This window comes from Callorhinus ursinus, unplaced genomic scaffold, assembly GCF_003265705.2.
Source record: "Callorhinus ursinus isolate GAN/ISIS: 27379988/994484 unplaced genomic scaffold, GSC_fseal_2.0 scaffold9, whole genome shotgun sequence".
Lineage (NCBI taxonomy): Eukaryota > Metazoa > Chordata > Mammalia > Carnivora > Otariidae > Callorhinus > Callorhinus ursinus.
Genome location: NW_027397071.1, coordinates 23,507,500 through 23,534,007, shown reverse-complemented (window position 1 = coordinate 23,534,007; position 26,508 = coordinate 23,507,500). Strand labels below are relative to the sequence as shown.

Here is a 26,508-nt window from a genome sequence, read left to right as displayed (position 1 = left end):
TAAAGATAAAATTTTGTTTAAATCTGATTTTTTATTATTTATTTATTTATTTTTATCTTTTTAAAGATTTTATTTATTTATTTGACAGAGAGAGACAGCCAGAGAGAGAACACAAGCAGGGTAAGTGGGAGAGAGAGAAGCAGGCTTCCCACCGAGCAGGGAGCCCGACACGGGGCTCGATCCCAGGACCCTGGGATCATGACCTGAGCCGAAGGCAGACACTTAATGACTGAGCCACCCAGGTGCCCCTTAAATCTGATTTTTTAGAAAGCAGATTTGTAAATTTGGTGTAGTGATTAAGAGTGAGTTGGACAGCCTGGTTTTAAATCCTGGCTCTGCCTGTTCACTAGATGTGTAACTTTCATTAACTTACGTTAGTGCTCTTTGCCTCAATTTCTTTATTGATAAAATGGTAATATGTACCTCATAGGACTGTGGTGAAGAATAAAAAAAATTAATAAATATAAGGTGCTTAGAACAGTAGCCTGGCACATCAAAAGAACTCAATAAATGTAAACTCTTATAAACTCATTCTTTTTTCCCACTGGTTTAATGAGAGGCAATTCTATGCAAGAAACCAATAAGATACCTTTTCTCCCAACAGTTAATCTTAATTTATCTCTAAAAGAAAGGAGAAAATTGGAGAAAAAAATGACAGAAATTCTACAGATTTTCTAGATTCTGAAATTTAAAGATGAGCTACATTTTTAGTTTCTGTTCATATAACTATCAAAGAGAAAGCATAGTTCCAAGGATATCAATCGAAACTGACTTTTTAAATTACTGTTTCTCTATTTTATTAATAGTTTATTAATTATTAATTAAATATTTTTTTCTGAGCTCTGCATAGGTAAAATGCCATTTTAAAAAACTTTAATAAAATAAAAAACAAGAAATTAAAAAAAATTTTAAATAAAAACTTAAAAGAAACTTTAAAAATTAAAAAATACAAAAAATTTAAAAATTAAATAAAAATAAAAAATAAAAATAAAGCACTCTGAAAAGAGTATTATAGTTGAGATATTTTCCCCCTCATTCATTCATACATGTGTTTAGTATTTGCTATCAATTACATGCCAAGTATGCTGGTTAACAAAGACCAGTAACTATAATAGCTAGTACTTACATAGTGCTATGTGCCAGAGATGTTCTAAGCATCGTATGGTAGAAAGCAAGAATTCTGATCCATCCTGCCTCCTCCTCTTAATAAATGTGTATCCCTGTAGACTTATTTAACTTCTCTGAGCCTCCTTGTCTGTAAAATGGGAATTGGGGAATCAAAGAATCTCTCACAGTGGGCTGGAATGATTAATTTGAAGCATATAAAATGCAAAGCCTAGTTTATGGCAAATATTAGACTGTATTTGCTTTTCCTCTACCTGAAACTCGAGTTTAGTTTTAATGCAATAAGTAAACAAAGTGCTGTAGTAAAATGACAGAATGAACAGGGAAACACACTACTGAGATATGAAAAAGAGAAGTGAAATTAAAAGAGCATATATAGCCTTTTGTCAAACTCTAAACTTCTAACAAGTTATTTTCTTTCTTTCTGGTTTCCTATGGTCAGATCTTTTACTATCACATCTTCTAATTATCTAAAAAGAATGAGGTCTGAGTAAAAACCAACTTTTACAGGCATACACACACAACACATATGCACAAAGATGTACTTGTTTTTTTTTTTTTTAAAGATTTTATTTATTTGAGAGAGAGAATGAGAGCCAGAGAGTACGAGAGGGAAGAGGGTCAGAGGGAGAAGCAGACTCCCCGCTGAGCAGGGAGCCCGATGTGGGACTCGATCCCGGGACTCCAGGATCATGACCTGAGCCGAAGGCAGTTGCTTAACCAACTGAGCCACCCAGGCGCCCTGTACTTGTTTTTTTTAAGAAAGGAAATAGTGGGCAAAGATGATAAAGCCAGCAGCTCAAACTATAGGATACGTACCTGGAACAGTAACTTAAAATGGAAAGGTTGTGCTAGTCAGAAAGACAGGTTTAAAATGCCATAACAGACTGAATGCAATACCTAGGGCATACTCATCTTATTTAACCAAAGCAAAGAAAAAAATTTAGGATCAATACAAAACGCCTAAAAAAAGAGAAAAAAGTTAATGGAAGACATTTTAGTTTATGATAGGCCACTATCTAGGACTGTTTAAAATGTTCATATGGAATCATTTAATACTGATGTTTGTATCAAATGTGCTAAATTTCCCTGCCCTGCAGATAGCCCATTGGTAATACTCAGCCCAGGGAACTCAACTAAGAGATGACTTACGTGTGAACTCCATCTGATTTTCTTTGTTCAAAAACTAAGGTTCTTCCTTCTGGAGAGGCAAGATGGAAATCAATATCTAATCCTGCTCCATCTAAAACCTGTAGAAAAGCACAAAGAAAAGAACACATTATAAATTCTGAAATAAAAAATATATAAAGTAGATCATATGATGAAAAGAATTTCTTTCTAAACCTAGAGAGGTAAAGAAAGTCAACAAGATGCATGTAAGGGCTAGAAAGGAGCACAAAGATCATCCAATTCAATTCTATTCATTTTGGAACTTTCTTACCAATTCCTGTTGCCATCACCTAACTTTAGGCCTTATAAATATTACTAAAATAATCTTCCTAAAATGTTGCCTTGATTGAGAAGCTCTGTAGAGTGGAAGGAAACACAGAAGGGAGTTCATATGGTAAACCTTTTTACTTAGGCAATTTAGAGCATGCTATGTAACTTTTCTGAGTTTGTTTCCTCTTCAATAAAATAATTAGCTATTTCTTAACCCAGAACTCAAAACTTCTATGATCTGACTCCAGTTGACTTCTTCAGTGCATTCGCTTATTATTCTCCAATATGAACTAAATATTCCAAGTAGGCTATTGGTTTACTTGCCAATGAACAGAGTTCCTTTACAATCCCAAAATGATGATGATAATAGCTAACAATTACAGTGTATGCCACACATTGTTTTAAGTGCTTTATCTGGGTTAATTTCCTCAAAACAAGTCTAAGAGGTACGTCTTACTACTGTTCTCAGTAAAACAAGAACCAATCAACAGAACAAAAAAAAAACACAAAAAAATGAGGCACAGAGAAATACTTTTCTGAAGGTAGATATAGTCAATGAATGTCAAAATTTGAACTCAGCAGTTTTCCTCCGATAACTACTCTTTTTCTTATTTAATACACCATTTTATTTTTCTTGGTGGCCTTAGTGGAATGATATAAAAAGTTACCTATTCCTGTGCTATACTTACTTATCAACAAAAGTAGTTTCAAATAGCCAGCTAAATATATATAATTCTCTTTAATCTTCAAATCCCAATAAAATGAAGAAAATATATTGATACAAATAACAACACTGGAAATCTAGGAAGACTGTTAACAGACATGAGGAGTAACGAATTTCTGGAAGATAGTCCACTGAGCAAAGGATATATATATCTAGCTACCAATAGCTATCAATCTCAAAATTCTCACTGAAACAGACTAGAGAAACACATTTGTTGAAATCAATGCCCTCTTTTTCATGTTACTGGTTTTACTGAAAGGATCAAATTCTGAAAAAATAGTTAATATAAACAGACTTCAAAATGTTTCTTCATAAGTATATATCCTCAGAGAAATTCAAGAATGTGTAATCCATAAAAATGAGGTTGCTGGTATGAAAAATAAAAAAGATAAAAAATGTTGCCAAAATAAAGTCTTAACAAATGTAATGACAGCAGAATGAATATGGATAGAGACTAAAAATCAGCGAACTGGAAGGAACCAAGGAATTCTCAGAACAAGGTGAAAAGTACAGATGAAAAGTATGAGAAGAATGGTAAGACCCTTTGCGAAGGACAGAGCTAAAGATTTCAAATATCTATCTAACAAGCATTTCAAAGAAGAGAACCACGAGAAATGAAGGGAAGAAATCATCAAATAAGAGAACAAAAATTCTTGCTTCAAAAGATAAAAATCTTGAGACTGGAAGGGGCTAATGGATATAAAAGATAAAAAAATTCCTACTGCCTTTCCAAAGGATTTAAAAAGAACAACCTAGAAACTTCCAATGATAACTGGTAGAGAACTACTTATAAGAATTGGGATTGGCATCAGAATTCTTACATATAATACTAGATGCAAAAAAACAATACGGCCATGTCTTCAATGATCCCAAGTAAAAGAAAATTATATTTACTAAAGTGAAAGCAAAAAGTCTGTTCAAGGATTCAAAGCATTTTAAAAGAATTACTCAAAGTTATCCTCTAAAAAAGCCAAAAAAAGATAACTATTAAATCAGAAAATAAGAGATCTAACAAAACAAAGATTTCAGTAAAAGATTTAAAAGGTATTATTGGTAGGGGCTGTCAGGCTTAATGAAATTGTTAAAAATGATAATTAACACAGAAGATAACTTAAAAATCTATAAAATACAATTTTAAAGCATAAAAATATTTATTTAAAAAACACCATAATCTGAAACAAAACTTCCTGATGATTTCACTAGAAGATGATGAGTGCCACTCTCCCTAGTCTGTACTGTTGTTGTAACAGCCTTTCAGTTCCTCAAAGGCTTTCTTCTGTCTTCTTCCTCAATGCAAATTTAAATCATCCCCTTATGCCTAATAAGGCTGATTTTTCTACAGATCTGAATTGTACTTCTGGAATGTCTTCTCTCAATTCCCAGATGAAATTAAGTCCTCCTATTAAATCTTCTCATAGCTGTATATACCTACCTTCATAGCACTTATTAGAGTTACAATTTTACATTTATTTGTAAACAGTTTGATTACTGTCCTTTTCCATACTAGATTGTATGAGAATATGGACTATATTTTTACTCACTCCGTTATATCCGTAGCACTTAGCATAGTGCTCCAACAAATTAAGCACTTAGCAATGATTTTTAAAAAGTTAACTGAACGATCTAGTTTATTCCTAAGATATATGTATTGACACTTAAAATTTTCAAGAACTTAATATAATGTGGGGCTAGTCAATTATTCTAAAAGTGTCCTCCTAAAGCTGGAAAGTAAGAAATGGTTAAAAATTTTCAGTATGTCACAGTGACCCAAGGGCAATGTCTGGAATGTCTGTTCCCTGACATTTTAAAAACAAAGACAAAAAGCAGTAGCTGCTGTTACTGGAAGATTAATCATGGAATTGGAAAATGCAAACAAAAAGGTGAAGATTACCTCTTACTCTACAAACCCCTCAACATTGTCTAGGACTACAGACATTAAATTTTACTTCTTTCTTCTTTCTTCAATCAAAACAATTAAGTTGTTTAGGGGGATTACTTCAGTCCCTTTAAGAGTGACTAAAGATGCAGAGCATAAAGCTAAGCCAAGCCAGCTATATAACTCTAGAAGTGTAAATGTAGAAAAACCAACATTCACCGCCTATTTACTAGTGTCAGGGATGGTCTATGAACACTTATTAACTCATTTCTTAAAATCAACTCTGTGAGGTAATTACTATTTCTCTTTTACAAGCGAGAGGTTAAATAACTTGTTCAAATCACAGAGGTAGTAAGTGACAGAGTTAGGATTTCAACCCAAGCATTTTATTTGTACAGATTTTATATCATAATCATGAGGTCAGTAGTTCATATATATTTCCTCCCTAATACCAATTCCTAGATAAATACTAAGGAATTTTCAAATAATACAAAATTTTTTTTAACCTCCAGTTGGATTTCCTTGCCTCTAATTTTGCCCTCCTTTTCCCACACTGTACCCAGTGATCTATCTGGAAAACATTTCTGTTACCATGCTGCTTATATCTTCAGTGGCCCTTGCACAGAACAAGGGCAAAGCCACTCAGCATGGCACACAAGCCTAAAGATTCATGATCCATGATCCAGCCTCCTGACCTCTCCAATCTATTTTACTTCTACTTGCACCCTAGACTTTAGTCTTCAGGTCTAATAAAAACTCAGCACTTGTAGTGTCCACATACTGCCCAGCAACAAAACACTACGCATTTTTATAACTATTCGTGTTTTGTTCCTTTTCCTGAAATGCCCTGCCTTCTTTGCATTCTTGTCTCACTTAAGCATCTTTCAGGATTCAAATTTATTTTCTCCAGGAATCCTTTTCCGAAACACCAGAGAAGTGGTTGTCCTCTAACAGCAGTTAACGATACTTAATTGAAATTAGCTGTTTATTAGCCAGTATCCCTTAAATAATATCCTTGAAAACGGACTCTTTTTTTGTCCATGTCATAGTTGGTCATCTCATCCACACTCCCCTCATCCCCCTTCCACCCCTGCCAATTACTGGCACATGGTAAATGAACTTTTGAACTACACTGGAGATCAATAAATGTTGCGGTCTAGCCTCAGTTTTACTCACTATATGACTTCAGATATTGCGCTCTCTATTGCTTTCCTTAAATATCTAGAAATAATTTAATTCTAAGGTTCCTTCCGATGAAAATTCTACATAACTTACTTTGCTCTATAGGTGACAGTAACTGTTGAAAATAATTCTTTGCATCAACTTAAAAAATTATCTGATTATAAATTAAATAATCTGGGAAAAATTAAAAGGTAAACCACACCAACGCATTTTTTTTTTTTTTTTGCAGTGCTACCCAGAGACATCAAAATTAGCTGTGTGGAACTAACAAGATTTCTTCTAAGAAATTACGCTCTACCAAAATGACTATATAAATTAAGCCAAATCCCTACATAATATTATGAAGATACTAAAAAGAAGACAATGATATGGGAGAAATGCTTACAATGATGAACTACAAGTTATAAAGTTTTAATAAACAATTAAATATTGCTTGATTTAAAAATATGTAACTGCGAAGGAAATGTACCCATTAAATACATCAAGAGCTCCTTTCAAAATATTCCAAAATCGGATTTAGGGATAATCACAAGTTCACAGTTCAAAAATCCTTAAATGAAGCGATGACAGTGAAGATTTATAATACCGGAATTGGGTGAGCGTGGTCGGGGTAACAAAACAAGTGTCATCATCTCCTCCAATGATGGAGAACGTGTTATCAGTCCTGTATTGAGAAATTCCCAGCATCAGAGCGTGTGCTGGTTAGCAAGGCGATGGGCGAATTATGGAAACAAAAGGGAAAACCACCAAGATCACCAGTGCTGGCCTCTTTCCAACGGGAGGAAAGGGGAGAGGGCGGGTCGTCAATTCCAGGTCCCGCCTAACTTCTGGGTCGCCGGCCCCAGGAGAGCCGAACCTCGCGCGCCTGCGCCGAACGGGCCGGCTACCCCAGCGGCCCTCGCCTCTTCACCACCCTCGCAGCCCACAAGAAGTTTCTAAGTGGGTGAGAGGCGAAGACGCGGGGTAGCTGGGATAAAGGAAGGAGGCTGCCTCACCCTCCACACTTACTTGGTACTCAATCTCCAGCGACGCCTTCAGGGGCATGGGCTGGTAGAAACACTCCTTCTGGCCGGCCGGAAGGGTAAACGTGAAGTCGCTGTCTAAGGAGGGCGTGAAGCCGGCCGCCGCCGGCAGCAGCACTGAGAACAGAGTGGCCAGGAGGAGCACCGGGCAGGGCAGCCAGATCTTGTCGCCCATCCCTGCCGGGGCGATCTCGGGCTGGAAGAGACGCGGGACGTGTGGGTTATTGGCACCTAGGCTCCGCTTTTCCTCCCTGGACTCCTCGTGGTTAGCAGGGAAACCTGGAGCCTGAAGAAACCAGGTGGCGGCCGCGGCGGCGGCACAGGACCCCTCAGAGCGGGAAACGCCGGCCTCAGAAGGGTAGGGTCCGAGGGGCGGGGCCAGCAGTCCTTTTCCGCAAGCTTCTCGGTCTCGGCCCCCTCAGGCCTGGAATGAGCGCGCCCCGCCTCACACCAGGGCGGCAGGTTCCCATGGCTTCCCCCCCCACCAATGGGCGTCTTAGGGGTAATTATGGGAAATGTAGTTCCAGGCGAGCGGGCTTGGACGCGCTCGCAGACCACGATCCCCGACAGGCCCCACGCCTCTGCGTCGCCTAGCGCAGAGCCTGCGCGGGGGGCGGAGCTGCGGCCGGGGAGGTGCGTCCCCAACGGCTCCCGCGGCGGTTCGAACTCGGTGCAGCCGGGGTTCCCTCGTTCCCCGCGTGGAGTGTCTGATGCTTCCACAGCCCGAGCTCAGGAGAGGGTCCGAGGCTTCCGAACGCGGACGAGAGCGCGGTGTGCGCTGTTGTCAGGTGGGTCTGTCTCCCAGCTACGACTTGGGTGGTGAGTGACTGCTCCTTGGAGGGTGAAAACAGGCCTACCTGGCGGAGTTTTGTTCCTTTCCCTCCCAGCACCCTCGGACGCGCTTCGCATCGACTTCACGCTTGCTGTGTGCGCTGCTCTGCAGACTTGTATTTTATTTGAGAAATCGGAGAGGGAGACGTCATGTTTTCCTCCGCTTCTTTCAGATGAACGTGGGATCAATTCTGTCAAATTGAGAGTTCTTGGTAACAGGACCATACAACATAAATCTATAACCTCCTTCCAAATTGAGGAATCTTCTTTCAACTACAGCCCATCCTATTACATACAAGGTTTATAAACAACACCGGTTTTTCGGTGTTGATGGGTGCGCGTGCGCGTAAAGCTACCAACGCGTAATTAGGAGCAGGTGATCTGGTCAGGGCCTGTAGGTAGTAGCATGATGCACTTTTCCACGTATGTACAGGCAGTGAAGATAGACTTTCATAACCTACTGTAAGTTGATGGGAAGAAAAGTTTTCATGGCTCAGTAGGAAAAAAAATTAAAAGCAAATGTATTCATTAGTACGTAAGTGTTAGGGAATTGTTACATTAAAATACACAGAAGATGTTGGACGTAAAACCTGATTTAGTTGAAACGTAATATCGAATGACATTTTAGAATTCACCCAAATTGTCTGTACCCTTTTTCCTTCACCATTCTGTAGGAAGCTAGAAATGTTGAAAAGATAAAGCAGAATGGGGACCTGATCCATTGACTTTTGTATGGGAGAGTCTTCTCATTTAAGCAGAAGCAAATTTGTGCAAACGAAAGGGGAAAAAAGAAACATTTTCTCTGCGATTACATAGCGTCTCATTTAATTTCCTGCCACAGTTTCTTCCAATAAGGTGAGGGGTTTCTTTTTAATCTTCCTTCTTACATCTGAGAAATTTTGAGTGGGGAATAAATTTGCCTCTCTATTTTAGCTGGATGAGGGGAAGGAAGGGCAATTCAGCAATCATCATTTATTCACTGAACATCCTGACCTTCTGTAAGTGTCTTAATAGTCCTGAACATAATACATAAGACTCCTAACCTTTTGGAGCTTGAGATGTCAGAATTCTAGAAGGGTGATGAAAGAGAGGTGCTACAATGACAAAGGTAAATGGGATCTGAAAGAGGAATGTAATTTTAAGATGCAAAAAGATTTACAGTAGTAGAAATTTTAAAGCCTTAGTTCTTAATATATTTTAATATGTATATGTACATATTCTTAATATGTATTTTAATACATAATGATTATATGTATTATTAATAATAAAATGTGGCCCTTTATCACGATTTTTATGTGTAAAGTTTAGTAGAGAATTTCACAACTCTAGAGATACTCATACGTTGAAGAAAGAGAAATTTTTCTTCATGTATTTCTGAGTTAACTTGCCAAATGCCATTTTGATCTCTACGGTTGTGATGTGAATGTGTGTGTTTTTTAAATCTTATAACTGTTGTGAATGGGAGGAGGAGATAACCTTTATTTGGTAATAAACCGCCATTAAGAAAATATATGATACCAGTTTTAATTTAATAAAATAATGATATCAATTTTATCAGATTTCCAGAGCTTGTAACTTGATTATGTAAGTTCAGAAGCTCATCTTGAAATTGATCTATAAGTTAGAAATTGCAGTGTGACATAATTAAAAGGTCTTTGCATCCTGATGTCTTAGGTTCAAATCTTGTTTCCACCATTTACAGTTTATGTGACCTTGAGCAAATTATTTAATTTGCCTTATTCTTAGTTTGTTCTAACTTTAACATGGAATAACAATATTTAATGTGCACTATTGTTAGAAAGATTAAATCTGTTTAGAAAAGGGGGAACTATTGAACTTTCTATTTCCTTGGCTTTACACTGCAGAGAAATTCACTGTTACTGGGTTTTTGTTTTGTTTTGTCTTAAATTACCATGAAAGATTGCACAACATTTGAGATAAATAGAAAAATAATAAGTTAAATTCTATTAATGTGAGAGTGTTTTGACACCACAGATTTCTTTCTGGCAAGGTACAAGAAATACACTTCTTTTTTTAAGAAATGGAATCTAGTTCATCAGACTACTGTAATAAAGACAATGAAGAAGAAAGTTTGCTTGCAAATGTTGCTTCCTTAAGACATGAACTGAAGATAACGGAATGGAGTTTGCAGAGTTTAGGGGAAGAGCTATCCAGGTACGTAAGTAAAATCACATAAGGACTTCAGAATATGACTTTATGAACGAAAAATGTATGAATTTCATTATTATATATTGTGTTTCTAATAGAATAGAATATGAAATCTGTAACTTTTTTTTGAAACAATCTGTAATTTTTAATGTAATTCTTGGTTTAGGAAAAAAAATAGAAATGTTAGAGAAGTGTTATACATTAATGTTTGTACGTTAAGTAAACACCTTTGCTATATTAGGACCCAGAGTATAAAATATATGTTTGGGCTTAATCTTTTATTTTTATGACTATTTTTTGAATCTTAAGTAATCCTAGCATAGAGTCTCTTTCTAACTTACAGATTTTTAGTTTAAAACTCATTTACAATTTATTAAGAAATTTAGTTGAAACATTGCCTTAAGTTCATAAGTGAATGTGATTTCCAGCAGAACTTCAGGTGCTTTTCTTTCTGTTTTCTTATTCAATGTATAGAAATTTGGATGAATACTTAAATTAGGAACTAAAATATATTTTTCTTTTTTCTCTAGTGTTAGTCCAAGTGAAAATTCCGATTATGCCTCTAATCTTTCAAGAGCTGAAAAACTCATTCTGGAAGATCTTTCTCAGCCTAACCAGCTTGGACTTTTGAATTATGTACCTTATAAAAAAGTTTGTAGAATGCCCACTGGCAGTACTGATTTTCAAAAAAAGCCAAGAGATAAGGTTATTGTTTTTAGACCTGTCTACTTAAAAGTAGCTTTAGTTTCAGACCTGTCTACTTAAAATACTTTTTCTTTGAGTTTTTTCTTTAAATGCCTGTTTATGTTTTCCATAGTCTTTTACCATTGTGCTTAAGACTCTAGAATTTAAATATTATGGTTCTTGTGTGTCCTCACAAGAAAGTAGTTGCTTTGGTGTATTACTCTATTTTTAAACTTGTATATTTATTACCTTTTTGCAATTAAATGTCTTGCTTTCCCCAGGTAAATTGTAACCCCTGTGATTTTGGGCACTATACATAATAGGTAATCAGTTATTTATTAAGTGGTTAAAGTGTATTTAGTATATTTAGCCTGGATCAAGTGCTGTATGATGGCATGGCACTGTTCTTTCTTCATTATCCCTAAATTTTCTGGATGACCTTAGACATCTTTACTGGTCTGGAATTTTCTCCCTGTCTTTTTTATTCCATCCTATTATCTACCTCATTGTGTTTACCTTTCTTCCTTACTCAGCCCTTCAGTCTCCCTTTCTGCTCTATTCTCTATTACCTCACCGCCAGCATGCATGCCTGCATGTGGTTACATATGCACATCATAATCTTCTTTCATAAAAATGTGCTCTTCCCACTTCAGAAAGCTAACAATTGAGAGGTTTTCTTTTTGTAAGGAAGCTGCTTAATGTAGCTATGTGTGCCTGCAATTTAGAAAATAAATTCAAATTCCATGTCTACAAAGATTGTGTAATTCTGGGAAATTTGACCTGTATTCTAACTCAAATTGCTGATCATTTTTGTTACATATATGTTTTAATTGAAATCATTGTGTTTTACCCTAAACAAAATCAAAAGACTAATGACAAATTGGAGGGGAAAATATTGGTAATGCCTGTTAAAGACAAAGAGCTAATACCTGATATGGGAAGAGCTTCTAGGAAGAAGATCAACAACCCAGTAGAAAAATGGACAAAAGACATGTGTGAAAGAGGAAATTAAAATGATCTTCAAACAAAAAGGTGTTCATTCTCATAATAAGAGAAATTCACAATGAAACTATACTTAGGTACCAGTTTGTACCTATCATACATTTGACACTGTATTTTATTGGTGGAATTAGGAGGAGATGGACATTCTCATACATTGCTGGTAGCAGTGCAAAATGATACAACCCCCTATGGAGGGGCATTTGGTAATGTTTCTCGAAATCACAAACGCATTTACCCTTGACATGGACATCCCTCTTGTAGAAAAATAGATGACAGTTATGCCTGCGTGAGTACAAAATGAGGCTTTGTCATAACAGGTTAGAAATACCTCAAGTGCCTATCAGTAGGGGATTGGTTGAATAAACATGCAGTGGAAACTGCAGCTGAGGTGGGGAGATGAAAGAATAGGAGTTTCTAACTATATTGGTTGTGGAGAGATTGGCAGGATATATTTAAGAAAAAAATGCAAGGTATAGAATGACATTTATAGAATGCTAGTGTTTGCATAAGTCACTGTGAGGGTGGGTGGTTTGTATTGCTGGCAAATGAAAGTGGAAACATAGAAGACTGAGTTTAAGACCATAACTAGCTTTCCTATATAGGCAGGTTCCCTTTTTTTTTTTTTTTTTTTAGGATTTTCTTTATTTATTTGAGAGAGAGAGAGCACAAGCAGGGGGAGTGGGAGACTCCTGGCTAAGCAGGGAGCCTGATACAGGGCTCGATCCCAGGACCCTGAGATCATGACCTGAGCCATAGGCAGACGATTAACCACCTGAGCCACCTGGGCACCTCAATTCCCTACTTTTTCTGTATGATTGGTGTTATATAAAAATTTATAAATAAGAAATTTAAAGGGGTGCTTGGGTGGCTCAGTTAAGCATCTGACTTCCACTCAGGTCATGATCTCAGGGTCCTGGGATGGAGCCTCATGAGCCTCACATTGAGTTCTACTTCTCCTCCTCCCTCTTTCTCTGCCCCTCCCCCTGTTTGTGCTCACTCTCTGTCCCTCCCCCTCTCTCTCTCATTCAAATAAATAAAATCTTAAAACTTATAAAAATGGTTACCTACCTACTAAAAATGGGAATGAGGCTTCTGTATCTTTTATATAGTTTTTACTTTTGAATTGCATATTAGTTTTTCAAAGAAAAAAATCGTATTTTAAAAACCTCAACCCTCATGAAAATTAAAATAATTTATTATAAAATATATATTCAAAAGTATAATAAAAATGTGTATAGTTTAAAGAATTTATTCATTATCCATTTTGTTGTTGATGGCCATTTGGATTCTTTCCATTTATTGTCTCTTATGGACTATATAGTAGGTATGAATATTTTTATATTTTCAGGTGTAAAAGTTTTAGATTTATACCCAGGAGTAATACTGTTGAGTGTTAGCATCTTCAGTTTTACTGGATAATACCAAGAACTTTCCCAAAGTGTACCATTGTTTTTTAAGCTGTACTTATTTATGTATACATCCACTAGCAGTGGAAGAGAGTGCTAATTATCCCACACATCCTCACCAGCACTCACTAAAAATCTTAACTCATTTTTCAAGCTACTTAGTCATTTTACTGACAGTTGTTCATTATTTTCCATTACATATAGTGCTTAATGAAATAATCCAAAATAACTTGCTCTTTCTTATTTTTCAGATGTCTTTTTCATCTGCCCCCATGGACCAGGAGATCAGAAATCTTCGAGAGAAACTTAATAAACTCAGGCAACAGAATGCTTGTTTGGTCTCACAGAATCATTCTTTAATGACTAAAATGGAATCTGTCCACTTTGAATTAACACAGTCAAGAGCAAAAGTATGTTTCTTGAAGTGGTGCCTATGCCAATAAAAAGCAATTTGAATCATTTTAAGATTTATAATTGGAAAAATATTCTGTGTATTGCCTTAATGTGTTATATATAATAATTTTTATTATAATATAGGAGCAACATGTTATGGAATCAATTTAACATGAGTTTAAAATCTGCAAATGATTTAGGAGAAATTGTATACTGTGTGTGTTTACATAAGTCATAGCTTCTTAAAATCTTAGGATTACAAATTTATGTGGTTTTATTTCTTTTTATAAAGAAAATATAGCTTATTTATCTTCCTTTTTAAACTAATACATTCTCATCGTTGAAAACTTTGAAAATAGAAAAGAGAGGGAGAAAGATCATCCAGTTTCCACCAACGAGAAACTACTTTATTGGTTTATTACATTGTTGAATCCAGACTGTTTGAATAGTTTTCTTTTTTCTTGTGTTTTTTACTTTGTACATCATCTGAGCATTTTCTGATACATTTACTCAGCTTTTCCAATGATCATTTTATCATAGCATTGTTTTCTTTGTGTGATTTTGCCATAATTTAATAACTTTCCTCTTTAAGTGGCTATTTTTATTTTTATTTTTTTTAAGTAATCTCTACACCCAACATGGGACTCGAATTCATGACTCCAAGATGAAGAGTTGCATGCTCAAAAACTGAGCCAGCCAGGCACCCCTAATGGTTTTCTATTTTTTGCTGTATGATTGGAATTATACAAAAAATTAGAAACCAAAATGTCCAATAATAGAGGGATGGTAAATTATATATCCATATAAGGGATTGTTACAGAGCTTTTTTTTTGGAGGTAAATATATCAGTTCTAAGATGCAAGGTTGTTTTATGAAACATTGTAAGGTTTAAATGATAACAATATGTGAAAAGTCACCTAGAACGATGTCTGCATATAGCACTAATATATTGAGCGGTAGAGGAACATTACAGAGCAACACACATAGGCAGTGATCCCAGTTTTGCTTTTTATTAAAAGAGCAAATGTGTCTGTATGTTTGTGTGTATGTATATAGATATATGTAACATCAATAAGAACAGAAAGACTGTGCTTCACATTGTTGATAATTTTGAGAGGGATTGGAATGTCTTGCGGTGAGGCTTTCATTATTTACTTTCATAGTATGTTTTAAGTAGTAGGATTATGGGAGATCTTTATTTTTCTTTTGTGTGTGTGTTTTTTAATTTTTTTTAAAGATTTTATTTGAGATAGAGTGGGCGAGAGAGAGTACAAGCAGGGGAGGGGCAGAGGGAGAGGGAGAAGCGGGCTTTCCACTGAGCAGGGAGTCATCTGCAGGACTCTATCCCAGGATCCCAGGATCATGACCTGAGCCCAAGGCAGACGCCTGCCCGACTGAGCCACCTCTTGTGTATGTTTTAAACAAAACAAAGTGCTATTGGAGATAATTCCAGCCTAAGGAGAAAAAAATGCTCCAGTGAACAAGAAACTTTTTGTATTTGGGATTATTTCTAGGATAGAATTTTAGAATGACTAAATCACAGGGAATTTTTTTTTTTTTTCAGAATTTACTCTGTATTCTCCTCAGGTTTTTTTTTTTTTAACATTTTATTTTTTTGAGAGAAAAATATTTTGTTTTTCTTGATTTCTCGCAAGGTTTACCTTTTCAGTATATTTGCTGTGTAATTTGTTCACCTTTTTTGTTTATTGTTTTAATTTTTCTACCAACTATAGATTTTTTTCTTAAGTCATAGAAGCTTAATTATTTAAAGGCAAAGAGATGTTAAGAGAATTTTACTAATAACTACTGAACTAATTATAGCATTTTGTTCCTTTGTTTTAGTATATAGACATATCAGTGGTTATTCTAGGCAATAGGACAGTTATTTATATTTTACTTCCCATCTCAGCATTTTCTATATTGCCTGACAAAATATTTTTAGGGATATTCCCTTTTCTAGGTCAGGTCTCAGCTTTTGCTGTTGCATATATACCACTATTGGAAATCTTGTGCTGAAATTCCTCATTGTATCAACCAGTATATTCATAATTTATCTTTCCCAATGTTTGTAGTTACACTTTTGGAGCGAGGCATCCTGTTCTTCCCGAGCTTATTGCTCTCCAGGCCTGCTGTCCAGCTGCTCTCCTGAGACTTGTCTTTGATATTCTGGGTTTGATCTCCTGTTCACTGGATTCTGTGTCTTCTTCTTTCTTGGTTTAGTCTTTCTTTAAGTGGAACATACTTTTCTAGTAACCCCCTTGCCTGTCTGAAATGTCCTAATTTCTCCCCCGACATTTCTCCCTCAAATTATTTTGCCTCAGAATTTCTAGGACATTGCTTTCTTGTTTTCTATCTTCTGCTGCTTCTCTGAAAAGTCCAATGCCATTGTGAATCAATTTCCTTAGTATGTAATTTTTTTCCATTTGTTTTTCCTTTTATGGTAGTTTTAAGGATCTTCCCTCTTTCCTTGGTGTTTCAAAATTTCAGAATTGACATGTCTTTGAATAGACCTTTTATTCAGTGTAGTAGGTACATGAGGACCCTTTCAGGCTGGAATCTTTTGTTCTTTGGTCCTGGAAATTTTTCTTATGCAATCTCTTGGATAATTTTCTTCCCACTGTTTTCTTTTTCCTTTTTTTTTTTTAAAGATTTTATTTATTTGACAGAGAGAGACACAGCGAGAGAAGGAACACAAACAGGGAGAGTGGGAGGGGGAGAAGCAGGCTTCCCATGGAGCAGGGAGCCCAATGTGGGGCTCGATCCCAGGACCCTGGGATCATGACCTGACCCAAAAGCAGGTGCTTAATGACTGAGCCACCCAGGCACCACCACCCCCGTTTTCTTCTATTTTTCCTATTAGGTGAATATTAGATCACCTCGATTGGTCCTCTAACTCTTTCAACCTTTTAATCTATTAAGTTTTGTTTTGTTTTTTTCCTCATGTTTTCTATCTCCTTGTCTTCCTGTGATACTTTTTAGGAGATTTCTTAACACTATCATCCACACTTCTGTTGAATCTTATTTTAGCTGTCATATTTTTTTCATTTTCCAGAGCTTTCCCATGTCCTTTGATTCTTTGCTTTGTATTGAATAATATCCTGATGCAGTGTCCTCACTTAGCTTTCTGAAGATTTAATGACGTGTGTGTGTGTGTATGCGTGTGTGCATACTTGCCTTGCTTGCTGCCAGTTGCCTCTTTGTTTTGGCCTCTGACTTCTATGTTAGCAGGATTTTTTTGTAGATGTTAGTGTTTTAGCTATTTATATTTAAGAGAAAAGCACTTAGGGGCGCCTGGGTGGCTCAGTTGGTTAAGCGACTGCCTTCGGCTCAGGTCATGATCCTGGAGTCCCAGGATTGAGTCCCACATTGGGCTCCCTGCTCAGCAAGGAGCCTGCTTCTCCGTCTGACCCTTACCCCTCTCATGTTCTCTCTCTCTCTCTCATTCTCTCTCTCTCAAATAAATCTTTAAAAAAAATTTTTTTTTAAAAAAAGAGAAAGGCACTTAAATGCTGTTTAGAACCTCTGTGTACAAAGGTGAAGTTTGTTGTCCAGTGAGCTTCATATGTTGGTGATGCCTAGGGAGATGGCTCTTTTGTAGGGAGATACCTTGTCTCTTTCATCCAGTATCAGTATGTGAAGTCTTTTTCTTTGGAGCTGTTGAGTTTCTCCAGCAAAGAATCCTTTGATTTCCCACCTGTGGGATAGCCCTAAATGAGAAGTAAGTAAGTAGTGGGAAATTGTTTTATATTAATCAATTTGTTTGTAACTACTTCATCCCTGCTGATCATAACACATAGTGTCCCACAGTTCTAAACCTTTCCTGTTCACTTTCTCCAGATAATAAATTTTCTATCTCGGGGCACCTGGGTGGCTCAGATGGTTAAGCGTCTGCCTTCGGTTCAGGTCATGATCCCAGGGTCGTGGGATCGAGCCCCACATCCGGCTCCTGGCTCAGCGGGGAGCCTGCTTCTCCTTCTCCCTCTGCCTCTCTCCCTGCTCAGGCTCTCTCCTCTCTCTCTCTCTCTCTCTCTGTATCTCTGTGTCTCAGATGAATAAACAAAATCTTTAATAAATAAATAAATAAATAAATAAATTTTCTATCTCTTCCTGATAGGCCATCATTTGACTGTTGGTGTTTTAGGAATGGGAAAAGGAGTATTGACTTACCAACAGATTTTGAGCTGTATTCCAGGCTTTCATTCTTGGACCTTTGCTTTTCTGTATTTTCTAGGTTTTCTCTAGTAAGCATGTATTCTAAAGTTAGGTCTTCAATTGTAAAAAGATTCAATAGGTATTTTTTTGTTTACATTTTTATGATTTGATCTTTTATATTTAATTTTCCAATTTATGTGAAATTTATCTTTTTGGATGTTGTCAGTAGAGATTCTTTTTTCACCCACAAAAAGCTAATCGATTATCTTGGGATATTAAGTTGAGGGTAATGGCAAGAGCTTACACGCTGACACTGGCTTGTGGTGATGACATGCCCATGTAAATGTTGATCAAAGGAATAGATAGGGTGAGCTTCACATTTGACCAGTGATTAAGGAGTTATATTGGACACCCTCATCAGACAGAAAAAGAAACAAAGGACCAATTAGATTAATTTATCTTCTGAAAGGAAGTGCTCTAAGAGTTTTTTGTTTTGTTTTGTTTTAGGTTTCTATGCTTGAATCTCTTCAACAACAGGCAGCCAGTGTGCCAATCTTAGAAGAACAGATTATAAATTTGGAAGCAGAAGTTTCAGCCCAAGATAAAGTTTTGAGGTAAGAATACTTTTTATGGCTTTAAAATTTTTATTTCCTCTGCTTTTTGGTGTATCTAGTGAAATCTTGTTCCTTACCCCAATAAATCTGTAGAGTCCTATAGACTGTCTTAGAACTTATGAAATCTGTTCCCCAATCCATCATACCTCCTCTTGGCTTCAGGATGCGTGAAGTTTAAGGGGGCTAAAAAAGACTAAATCTTAGCTGAGATGGTTATTTACATGCTTTTATTGAAAATGAACTAGTTCATTTCTTGCCCTACATAGTAGTACATGCTGATGCTTCAGTGGGAGTTCAAGAAATAAAATAGAAGGATTCAGGCACTTTATAATTTATCCCCTTCTTCTGCTTCGAATAAAATGAGAAATATATGTATACTAAATAGCCCATTACTCCATTTGATGATTCTCAAAGTGTAGTTCTGGGACCAGCAGTATTAGCATCTTCTAGGAACTTACTAAAATTGTAGGTCTCAGGGGCACCTGGCTGGCATAGTCGGTTGAGCATCCGACTCTTGGTTTTGGTTCAAGGTCGTGATCTTGGTTGTGAGATTGAGCCCTGTGTTGGGCTCCGCGCTCAGTGGAGAGTCTCTGCTTGAGATTCTGTCTCCTTCTCCCCCATCTCTCTCTCTCTCTCTCTCTCTCTCTAGAATAAGTAAATAAATCTTTTTAAAAATTTGTAGATGTCAGGTTCTATCTCAGATTTACTGAATTACAAATTCTAAGAGGTCAGTAGTCTGTGTTTTAATAAGTCCTGCAGGTGATTCTCATGTACACTAAAGTCATTTTTCATGACCATCAGAATTTAGTAATTTTCTTTGTATTACATGTAATTTTAATTTTATTCCTAGGTATTTTATATTTTTGGTTGTGAATTTGTTCACGTTCTGTTCATTAATGGTATATAGGAAGGCTGTTGCTTTTTATGTAATATAATTGTTTTGTAATTAGACTATTTGTCATACTCTTTTATTCTAATAGTTTTTCATTTTGATTTTCCTTGATTTTCCAGGCAGCCAATGATATTATCAGCAAAAAAAAGAAAATATTGTCGTTTCAATATTTATACTTACTACTTTTTCATTTTTCTTTTTGTAACTGTTAGAGAAATCATTGGATATAGTGGTGATAATAGTCATCCTTAACTAGTTTCTGAACTTTATGGTTATGCTTCTAGTATCTGACTATGAAATAGGATATAAGCTGTTATTTCAGATATATGTATCATTCTTTATAAAGACTCTTAGTAGACAAGTGATGAATTTTGTCTATCTCTTATTAAATATTGATTTCTCTTACCTCAGTGATTTAAAGTGATAGAATTCCTAATATTCAGCTATTCTTGCATACCTGGAATAATCTCTTTAATAGCCTTTAAAAATATCCTTTACTGGGGCACCTGGGTGTTGAGCGTTGGACTCTTGGTTTCTGCTCAGGTCATGATCTCATGGGTTGTGAGATGGACACCACCCCCTCCCCCTGTTGGGCTCTGCAGGGAGTCTGCTTGAAGGTTCTCGCCCTCTGCCCCTCCCCCCATGGGCCTGCACATGCACGCACACACACTCTCTCAATAAATAAATCTTTAAAATATATATATATCCTTTATTTAATAGAGAGGCAGAAGATAAATTAGAGCAGAGCCAGAAAATGGTGATTGAAAAGGAACAGAGTTTGCAGAAATCCCAAGAGGAATGTATAAAGTTAAAGGTGGACTTACTTGAACAAAGTAAACAAGGAAAGAGGTATGTGTTTTCAAAGCAAATTGTTTTTGTAGATGAAAAGAAATATATTACCTATTTAAAATTACAACTAATTTTTAAAGTGAAAAAAATTTCAGAAACCTAGTAGTAGGATAATTTAATGTTCTTTTTGTCTATTAATTATTTTTCATTTTCTATTGAAAATTTCATGTTACTGGCATTCGGGATTGGAATTAGAAGCCTGATAATGATAATCAGTGTAATGATATTTACTTATTTCTGAAATTAAGTTGTATGACATACATAAAATTCATGAGGAAGTGTAGTTGGGTCTTCCTTTAGGAATACATGAGTAATGCAAAAGTATTTTTGTTTAAAGATTTTATTTATTTATTTGACAGAGAGCATAAGTAGACAGAGCCGCAGGCAGAGGGAGAGAGAGAAGCAGGCTCTCCACTGAGCAGGGAGCCTGATGCGGGGCTTGATCCCAGGACCATGGGATCATGACCTGAGCTGAAGGCAGATGCTTAACCGACTGAGCCACCCAGGCACCCCACAAAAGTATTTATTTTATATAAAACATGTTTTAAGATAAAGTTTTGTAGGTAGCCTTGACTAAGGAACCATTAACTCTGAATGTCAATTAACTTTTAAACTAATAAAGATTTAAATTTTTTTAGTTTTATTTTCTAATATCATAATATAATTATAGCAGCTTTTTCACAGGGTAAAATGATAATCTGCATTTTGATCTTCAAAAAAATTTTTTTTTCTTGGGGCACCTGGGTGGCTCAGTCAGTTAGGCATCTGACTCTTGGTTTTGATTCAGATCATGATCTCATGGTTGTGAGATCGAGCCCCTTGTCTAGCTCCATGCTCAGCAGGGGGCCTGCTTGAGATTCTCTCTCTCCCTCTCCCTCTGCCCCTTACCTCACTCGCATGCTTGTGTGCTCTCTCTCAAATAAAAAAAAAAAATCTTAAAAAATTTTTTTTTCTTTTTCAAGTTTTTATTTAAATTCTAGCTAGTTAACATACAGTTTAATACTAGCTTCAGGTGTAGAATTTAGTATTTAATCACTTACATACAGCACCCAGTGCTCATCACAACAAGTGCCCTCCTAAATACCCATAACCTATTTAACCCATCCCCTACCCACCTCCCCTCCGTCAACCCTCAGTTTGTTCTCTGTATTTAAGAGTCTGCTTTATGGTTTGCCTCCCCCCACACCACCCATGTTCATCTGTTTTGTTTCTTAAATTCCACATGTGAGTGAAATCATACTGTATTTGTCTTTTTCTGACTGACTTATTTCATGTGGAGTAATACTGTCTAGCTCTATCCACATCTTTGCCAGTGGCAAGATTTCATTCTTTTTGATGACTGAATAATACTCCATTATATATACATACCACATCTTCTTTATCCATTTATCAGTTGATGGACAGTTGGGCTTTTTCCATAATTTGACTATTGTTGATAATGCTGCTGTAAACATTGGGGTGCATGTATCTCTTCAAATCAGTATTTTTGTATCCTTTGGGTAAATACCTAATAGTGCAATTGCTGGATCATAGGATAGTTCTATTTTTAACTTTCTTTTTTTTTTAAGTAGGCTCCATGCCTAGTGTGGAGCCCAGCACGGGACTTGAACTCACAACCCTGAGATCAAGACCTGAGGTGAGATCACGAGTCAGATGCTTAATTGACTGAGCCACCCAGGAACCTCTATTTTTAACTTTTTGAGGCACCTCCATACTGTTTTCCAGAGTGACTGAATCAGTTGGGCAAGGATGTGGAGAAAGGGGAATCCTCTTACACTGTTGGTGGGAATGCAAAAAAATTTTTATTTTCAAAAAATGTATACTATGATAAAATAAGTTATGAGGAAAGTTTTTTTTAAGAAAGTATTTTTTGAAAAGTTGTCATAAATAGGTTAAATATTTGTTTGCATGTCCATTTGAACTTCTAAAAACCGCTCAAAATCTATAAGTCATTTTTCATTAAAATGAGCTTGGAATGGGGCACCTGGGTGGCTCAGTCGTTAAGCGTCTGCCTTCGGCTCAGGTCATGATCCCAGGGTCCTGGGATCGAGTCCCACATCGGGCTCCCTGCTCTGTGGGGAGTCTGCTTCTCCCTCTCCCACTCCCCCTGCTGTGTTCCCCCTCATTGTCTCTCTCTCTCTGTCAAATAAATAAATAAAATCTTTAAAAAAAAATTTTTAAAAATGAGCTTGGAAAAACATTTTCCCAGCAGTATTTGGTTAGTCTAGTTCAAGTTTTAGTGTATATTTGGAAGGCATTATTACTTTATGAAAATATTAAGGTTTTGGAGTTAACCAGATTTTATTTCTCAGTAGCTCTGTTATCTTGGGCAAACTATTTAACCTTCTTGAGCCTCAGTTTCTTCATCTATTAAATCAAGATGATATTATATCTATACGAGGATTAAATGAGAAAAGAAATGTAAGGTGCCTCTTAAACACTAACAAATGTAGCTATTTTAAGTATAAACCATGGGGTTAAATATTCTGAAATTAAGACATATTCAGATAAATTTTTACTTACTCAGATAAACATTTTGTACATGGTTATTTGAAAGAGTGAGATGATAATACACAAAGACTAGCTTCATAATATAGCTAAGAAAAAGTGCAGAGGACGAGTGACTAGTTATCTCTGTAAACTTAAATAAGATAATTTTTATGGTAGGATGTTGACTTTTCACAGATTCTGGACAACATGTGCAAAGCCATAGAAGTATAAAAGCATCACTGCTGAAGAACACTAGGGAGTTTTTTGTACTTATAAATGGATAAGTGTAGTAGGAAATGAGGCAAGACAGAAAGACAGGCTTGGTCTAGACTATAAATGGCTTTGCTTTCCCAAAGTATTCGTATTTTAATCTGGAGAGCATATATAGGCAATTGAGATTTTTAGGTAGAGATATGACATTTAAATTTTTTAGAGCTTTTTGAAGCTCCATCCATCTAGAATGGATATTGGCATTCTGAAATTGAAACCTTTGCAAAGACATTTTTGGGGTGCAGATTAATCATAATCATAATGGGTTAGAAAGCTAGTGTAGAGGAAGAGATTGTTTAGCTTTATGCTGTTTATAAGAGACATACCCAAAATATAAGGACACAGAAAAATTGAAAGCAAAGGAATTAAAATAAATATTTCAGGCCAATAGTCACTAAAACAAAGTAGATATAGCTATATTAATATCACACAAAATAGATTTAAGTGCAGCAAGCATTACTAGAGTTAAAATGACTCTTATAGGGGTACCTGGGTGGCTCAGTTGGTTAAGTGTCTGACTCTTGATTTCTGTTCAGGTCATGATCTCATGGTTGTGAAATCCAGCGCCATGTTGGGCTCTGCTGGGTGTGGAGCCTGCTTTAGATTCTCTCTCCCTCTGCTCCTCTCCCCGCCCCACATCTCTTTCTCTCTCTCTCTCAAAAAAAAAGACTTATATAATGTTTAAATAACACTTAAGCAGGAGCCCTAAAGATTCTAAACTTGTATGAATCTAATAGTAAAATTTCAAGTGGAAATGAACAAATCTGTAATCATACAGGGAACATTTTTACACATTTACTAGGAATTATTAGGTTAGTAACAAGAAAGCAAGAAGTTGAAGAGTTGAATGACAACAATCTTGATCTCATGTGTGTATATGAAACCCTATACCCAACAGTATGAAAATTCACATTCTTTCAAGCACTTCTAGAACACTTATAATCTCTCACCTTACTGTGCCAGAAACTCTGAGTTTCAACAAACACCAAACGATTGATGTTGTATATATATTACCTTCTCAGACTGTTGTACAATTAAGTTAGAATGTAATCCCCCCAAATCATGTATGTTTGGAAATTTAAAGCCAGCCTTCTTGCTACTTATGGAGCATTGAAGAAATTAGGATAAAGATTAGAAAGCTCTTAGAATGGAGTGACATAAAAAATATCACAGCTCATGGGCTGCAGCCAAAGATATTCCTTTTTATTATTATTATTATTATGTTCAATTAGCTAAGTTTTTGATGTAGTGTTCAATGATTCATTAGTTGCATATATCACCCAGTGCTCATCACCACATGTGCCCTCCCTAATGCCCATCACCCGGTTACCCCATCTTCCCACCCCCTCCCTTCTGTAACCCTCAGTTTGGTTCCCAGAGTCCAGAGTCTCTCATGGTTTGTCTCCCTCTCAGATTCCGTCCCATTCAGTTTTCCACTCCCTCCTGTGGTCCTCTGTGCTATTCCTTATGTTCCACATATGAGTGAAATCATATAATTGCCTTTTTCTGCTTGACTTATTTCATTCAATATAATCCCCTCCAATTCCATCCATGTTGATGCAAATGGTGGGTATTCATCCTTTCTGATGGCTGAGTAATATTCCATTGTATATATGAACCACATCTTCTTTATCCATTCGTCTGTTGAAGGGCATCCCAGTTCCTTCCATAGTTTGGCTATTGTGGACATTGCTGCTGTGAACATTGGGGTGCATGTGCCCCTTCTTTTCACTACATCTATATAGCCAAAGATATTTTTAGAGGAAAATTTTTAGCCTCCTATGCATATGTTAAAATTAATATATGAGTGAAAATGAATGAGCGAAAACATCCAATTTATATAGTCAAGAAAAGGAGAGTAGAAGAAAGAGCATCGAAAGAAAAATAGAAGGGGTACCCAGGTGGCTCAGTTGTTAAGCGTCTCCCTTCGGCTCAGGTCATGGTCCCTGGGTCCTGGGATCGAGCCCCGCATTGGGCTCCCTGCTCGACGGGGAGCCTGCTTCTCCCTCTCCCACTCCCCCTGCTTGTGTTACCTCTCTCGCGCTCTCTCTCTCTGTCAAATAAATAAAATAAAATCTTAGGAAAAAAAAGAAAAATAGAAAATAGAAGTATTGAAATAATAAAGGATGAAATGGTTGAATAGAAAACAGGAAAACAATAGAATCACCACAACCTAAGTCTGGTTCTTTCCATAATCACCAAACTAATGTGTATCATACAAGATTAATCAAGGAAACAAGGCGCAAAAGCAATATTGGGATTGAAAAGGGACTTCTAAATTACAGATTCAGCTATGATTTAAGAAATAAGACCAAATACTATGAACCATTTTAGGATGATAAATATGAAAACTTAGAATGAATAAATGTTTTTTTTTAAGATTTTTTATTTATTTATTTTTTATTAGAGAGTATAAGCAGGGGGAGCGGCAGCTCAGCAGGGAGCCCAGTGTGGGGCTCAATCCCAGGACCCCGGGATCACGACCTGAGCCGAAGGCAGACGCTTAACCATCTGAGCCACCCAGGCGCCCCTGAATAAATGATTTTTCAACAAAATACAATTTAACAGAATTTAAGAATAAATTGAAAACCTGAATAGATATATAGCCATTACAGGTATTGAATCAGTAGTTAAAAATTTGCCTACAAGAAAGTAAATCAAACAAAACAATGGTGATGACAAAAGGAAAGAGGACCATAATGGCCCACAGTGGCTAAAATGAAAATGACTCACAATATCAAGTTTTGGCAAAGTTGTGGAGCCTCTGGAATATTCATATATTTCTAGTAGTGTAAATTGGTAGAAACCCTTTTGGGTGCTTGAAATATTCTGTATCCAATCTTTGGTTCTTGCACTCAGGGCCAATAATCCCCTGTCCTAATTACCTCAGGACCAAGTAGTAGACAACTCAGGACAGTCTTTTTTTTTAAAGATTTTATTTATTTGAGAGAGAGAATGAGAGAAAGAGAGAGAGCACATGAGAGAGGGGAGGGTCAGAGGGAGAAGCAGACTCCCCGCCGAGCAGGGAGCCCGATGCGGGACTCGATCCCGGGACTCCAGGATCATGACCTGAGCCGAAAGCAGTCACTTAACCAACTGAGCCACCCAGGCGCCCCAACTCAGGACAGTCTTACACTCCAGCCCACTGAGATTATTCATACTACCAAACCTAAACCTGCTGATCCTGCCTTAACTGTTCCTTCCCACAGACACCACAGTAACATCTCTTGCTTACATTTTACTCACAACTTTCTCTGTCTCCTGACCAACCCTGATGCTTCCCTGCACGACCCCCTGCATGGCCTGTCATGTCTTCCGTTTCTATGGATTTGTGAGTATAATAACTTTCTTCTTCATGACATTCATTTCCATGTCTGTGTGTCTCAC

The 26,508-nt window shown here is 36.6% G+C and overlaps 2 protein-coding genes across 4 annotated transcripts in view; one reads left to right on the top strand and one right to left on the bottom strand.

The window, feature by feature from the left end:
- TMED5 (transmembrane p24 trafficking protein 5) overlaps positions 1-7,796 on the bottom strand; it is a 19,718-nt gene extending 11,922 nt beyond the window's left edge. The window contains exons 1-3 of one of the 2 annotated variants that reach the window (XM_073896288.1): positions 7,649-7,786; positions 7,356-7,565; positions 2,278-2,375 (exon numbers count right to left, since the gene is read on the bottom strand). In XM_073896288.1, the coding sequence (XP_073752389.1) occupies positions 2,278-2,375; positions 7,356-7,544 (287 nt within the window). In that variant the 5' untranslated portion in view covers positions 7,545-7,565; positions 7,649-7,786. Of the gene's footprint in view, positions 1-2,277; positions 2,376-7,355 lie in introns of both variants that reach the window. The other variant, XM_025872213.2, reaches the window with a different exon arrangement.
- Positions 7,797-7,840: 44 nt separating this feature from the next.
- Positions 7,841-26,508, top strand: part of CCDC18 (coiled-coil domain containing 18) — a 113,436-nt gene continuing 94,768 nt past the window's right edge. For both annotated transcript variants that reach the window (XM_073896287.1, XM_025872214.2), the window contains exons 1-6: positions 7,841-8,157; positions 10,240-10,375; positions 10,900-11,074; positions 13,713-13,871; positions 18,514-18,620; positions 20,233-20,361. In XM_073896287.1, coding sequence (XP_073752388.1) covers positions 7,857-8,157; positions 10,240-10,375; positions 10,900-11,074; positions 13,713-13,871; positions 18,514-18,620; positions 20,233-20,361 — 1,007 coding nt within the window. In that variant the 5' untranslated portion in view covers positions 7,841-7,856. The remainder of the gene's footprint in view (positions 8,158-10,239; positions 10,376-10,899; positions 11,075-13,712; positions 13,872-18,513; positions 18,621-20,232; positions 20,362-26,508) is intronic.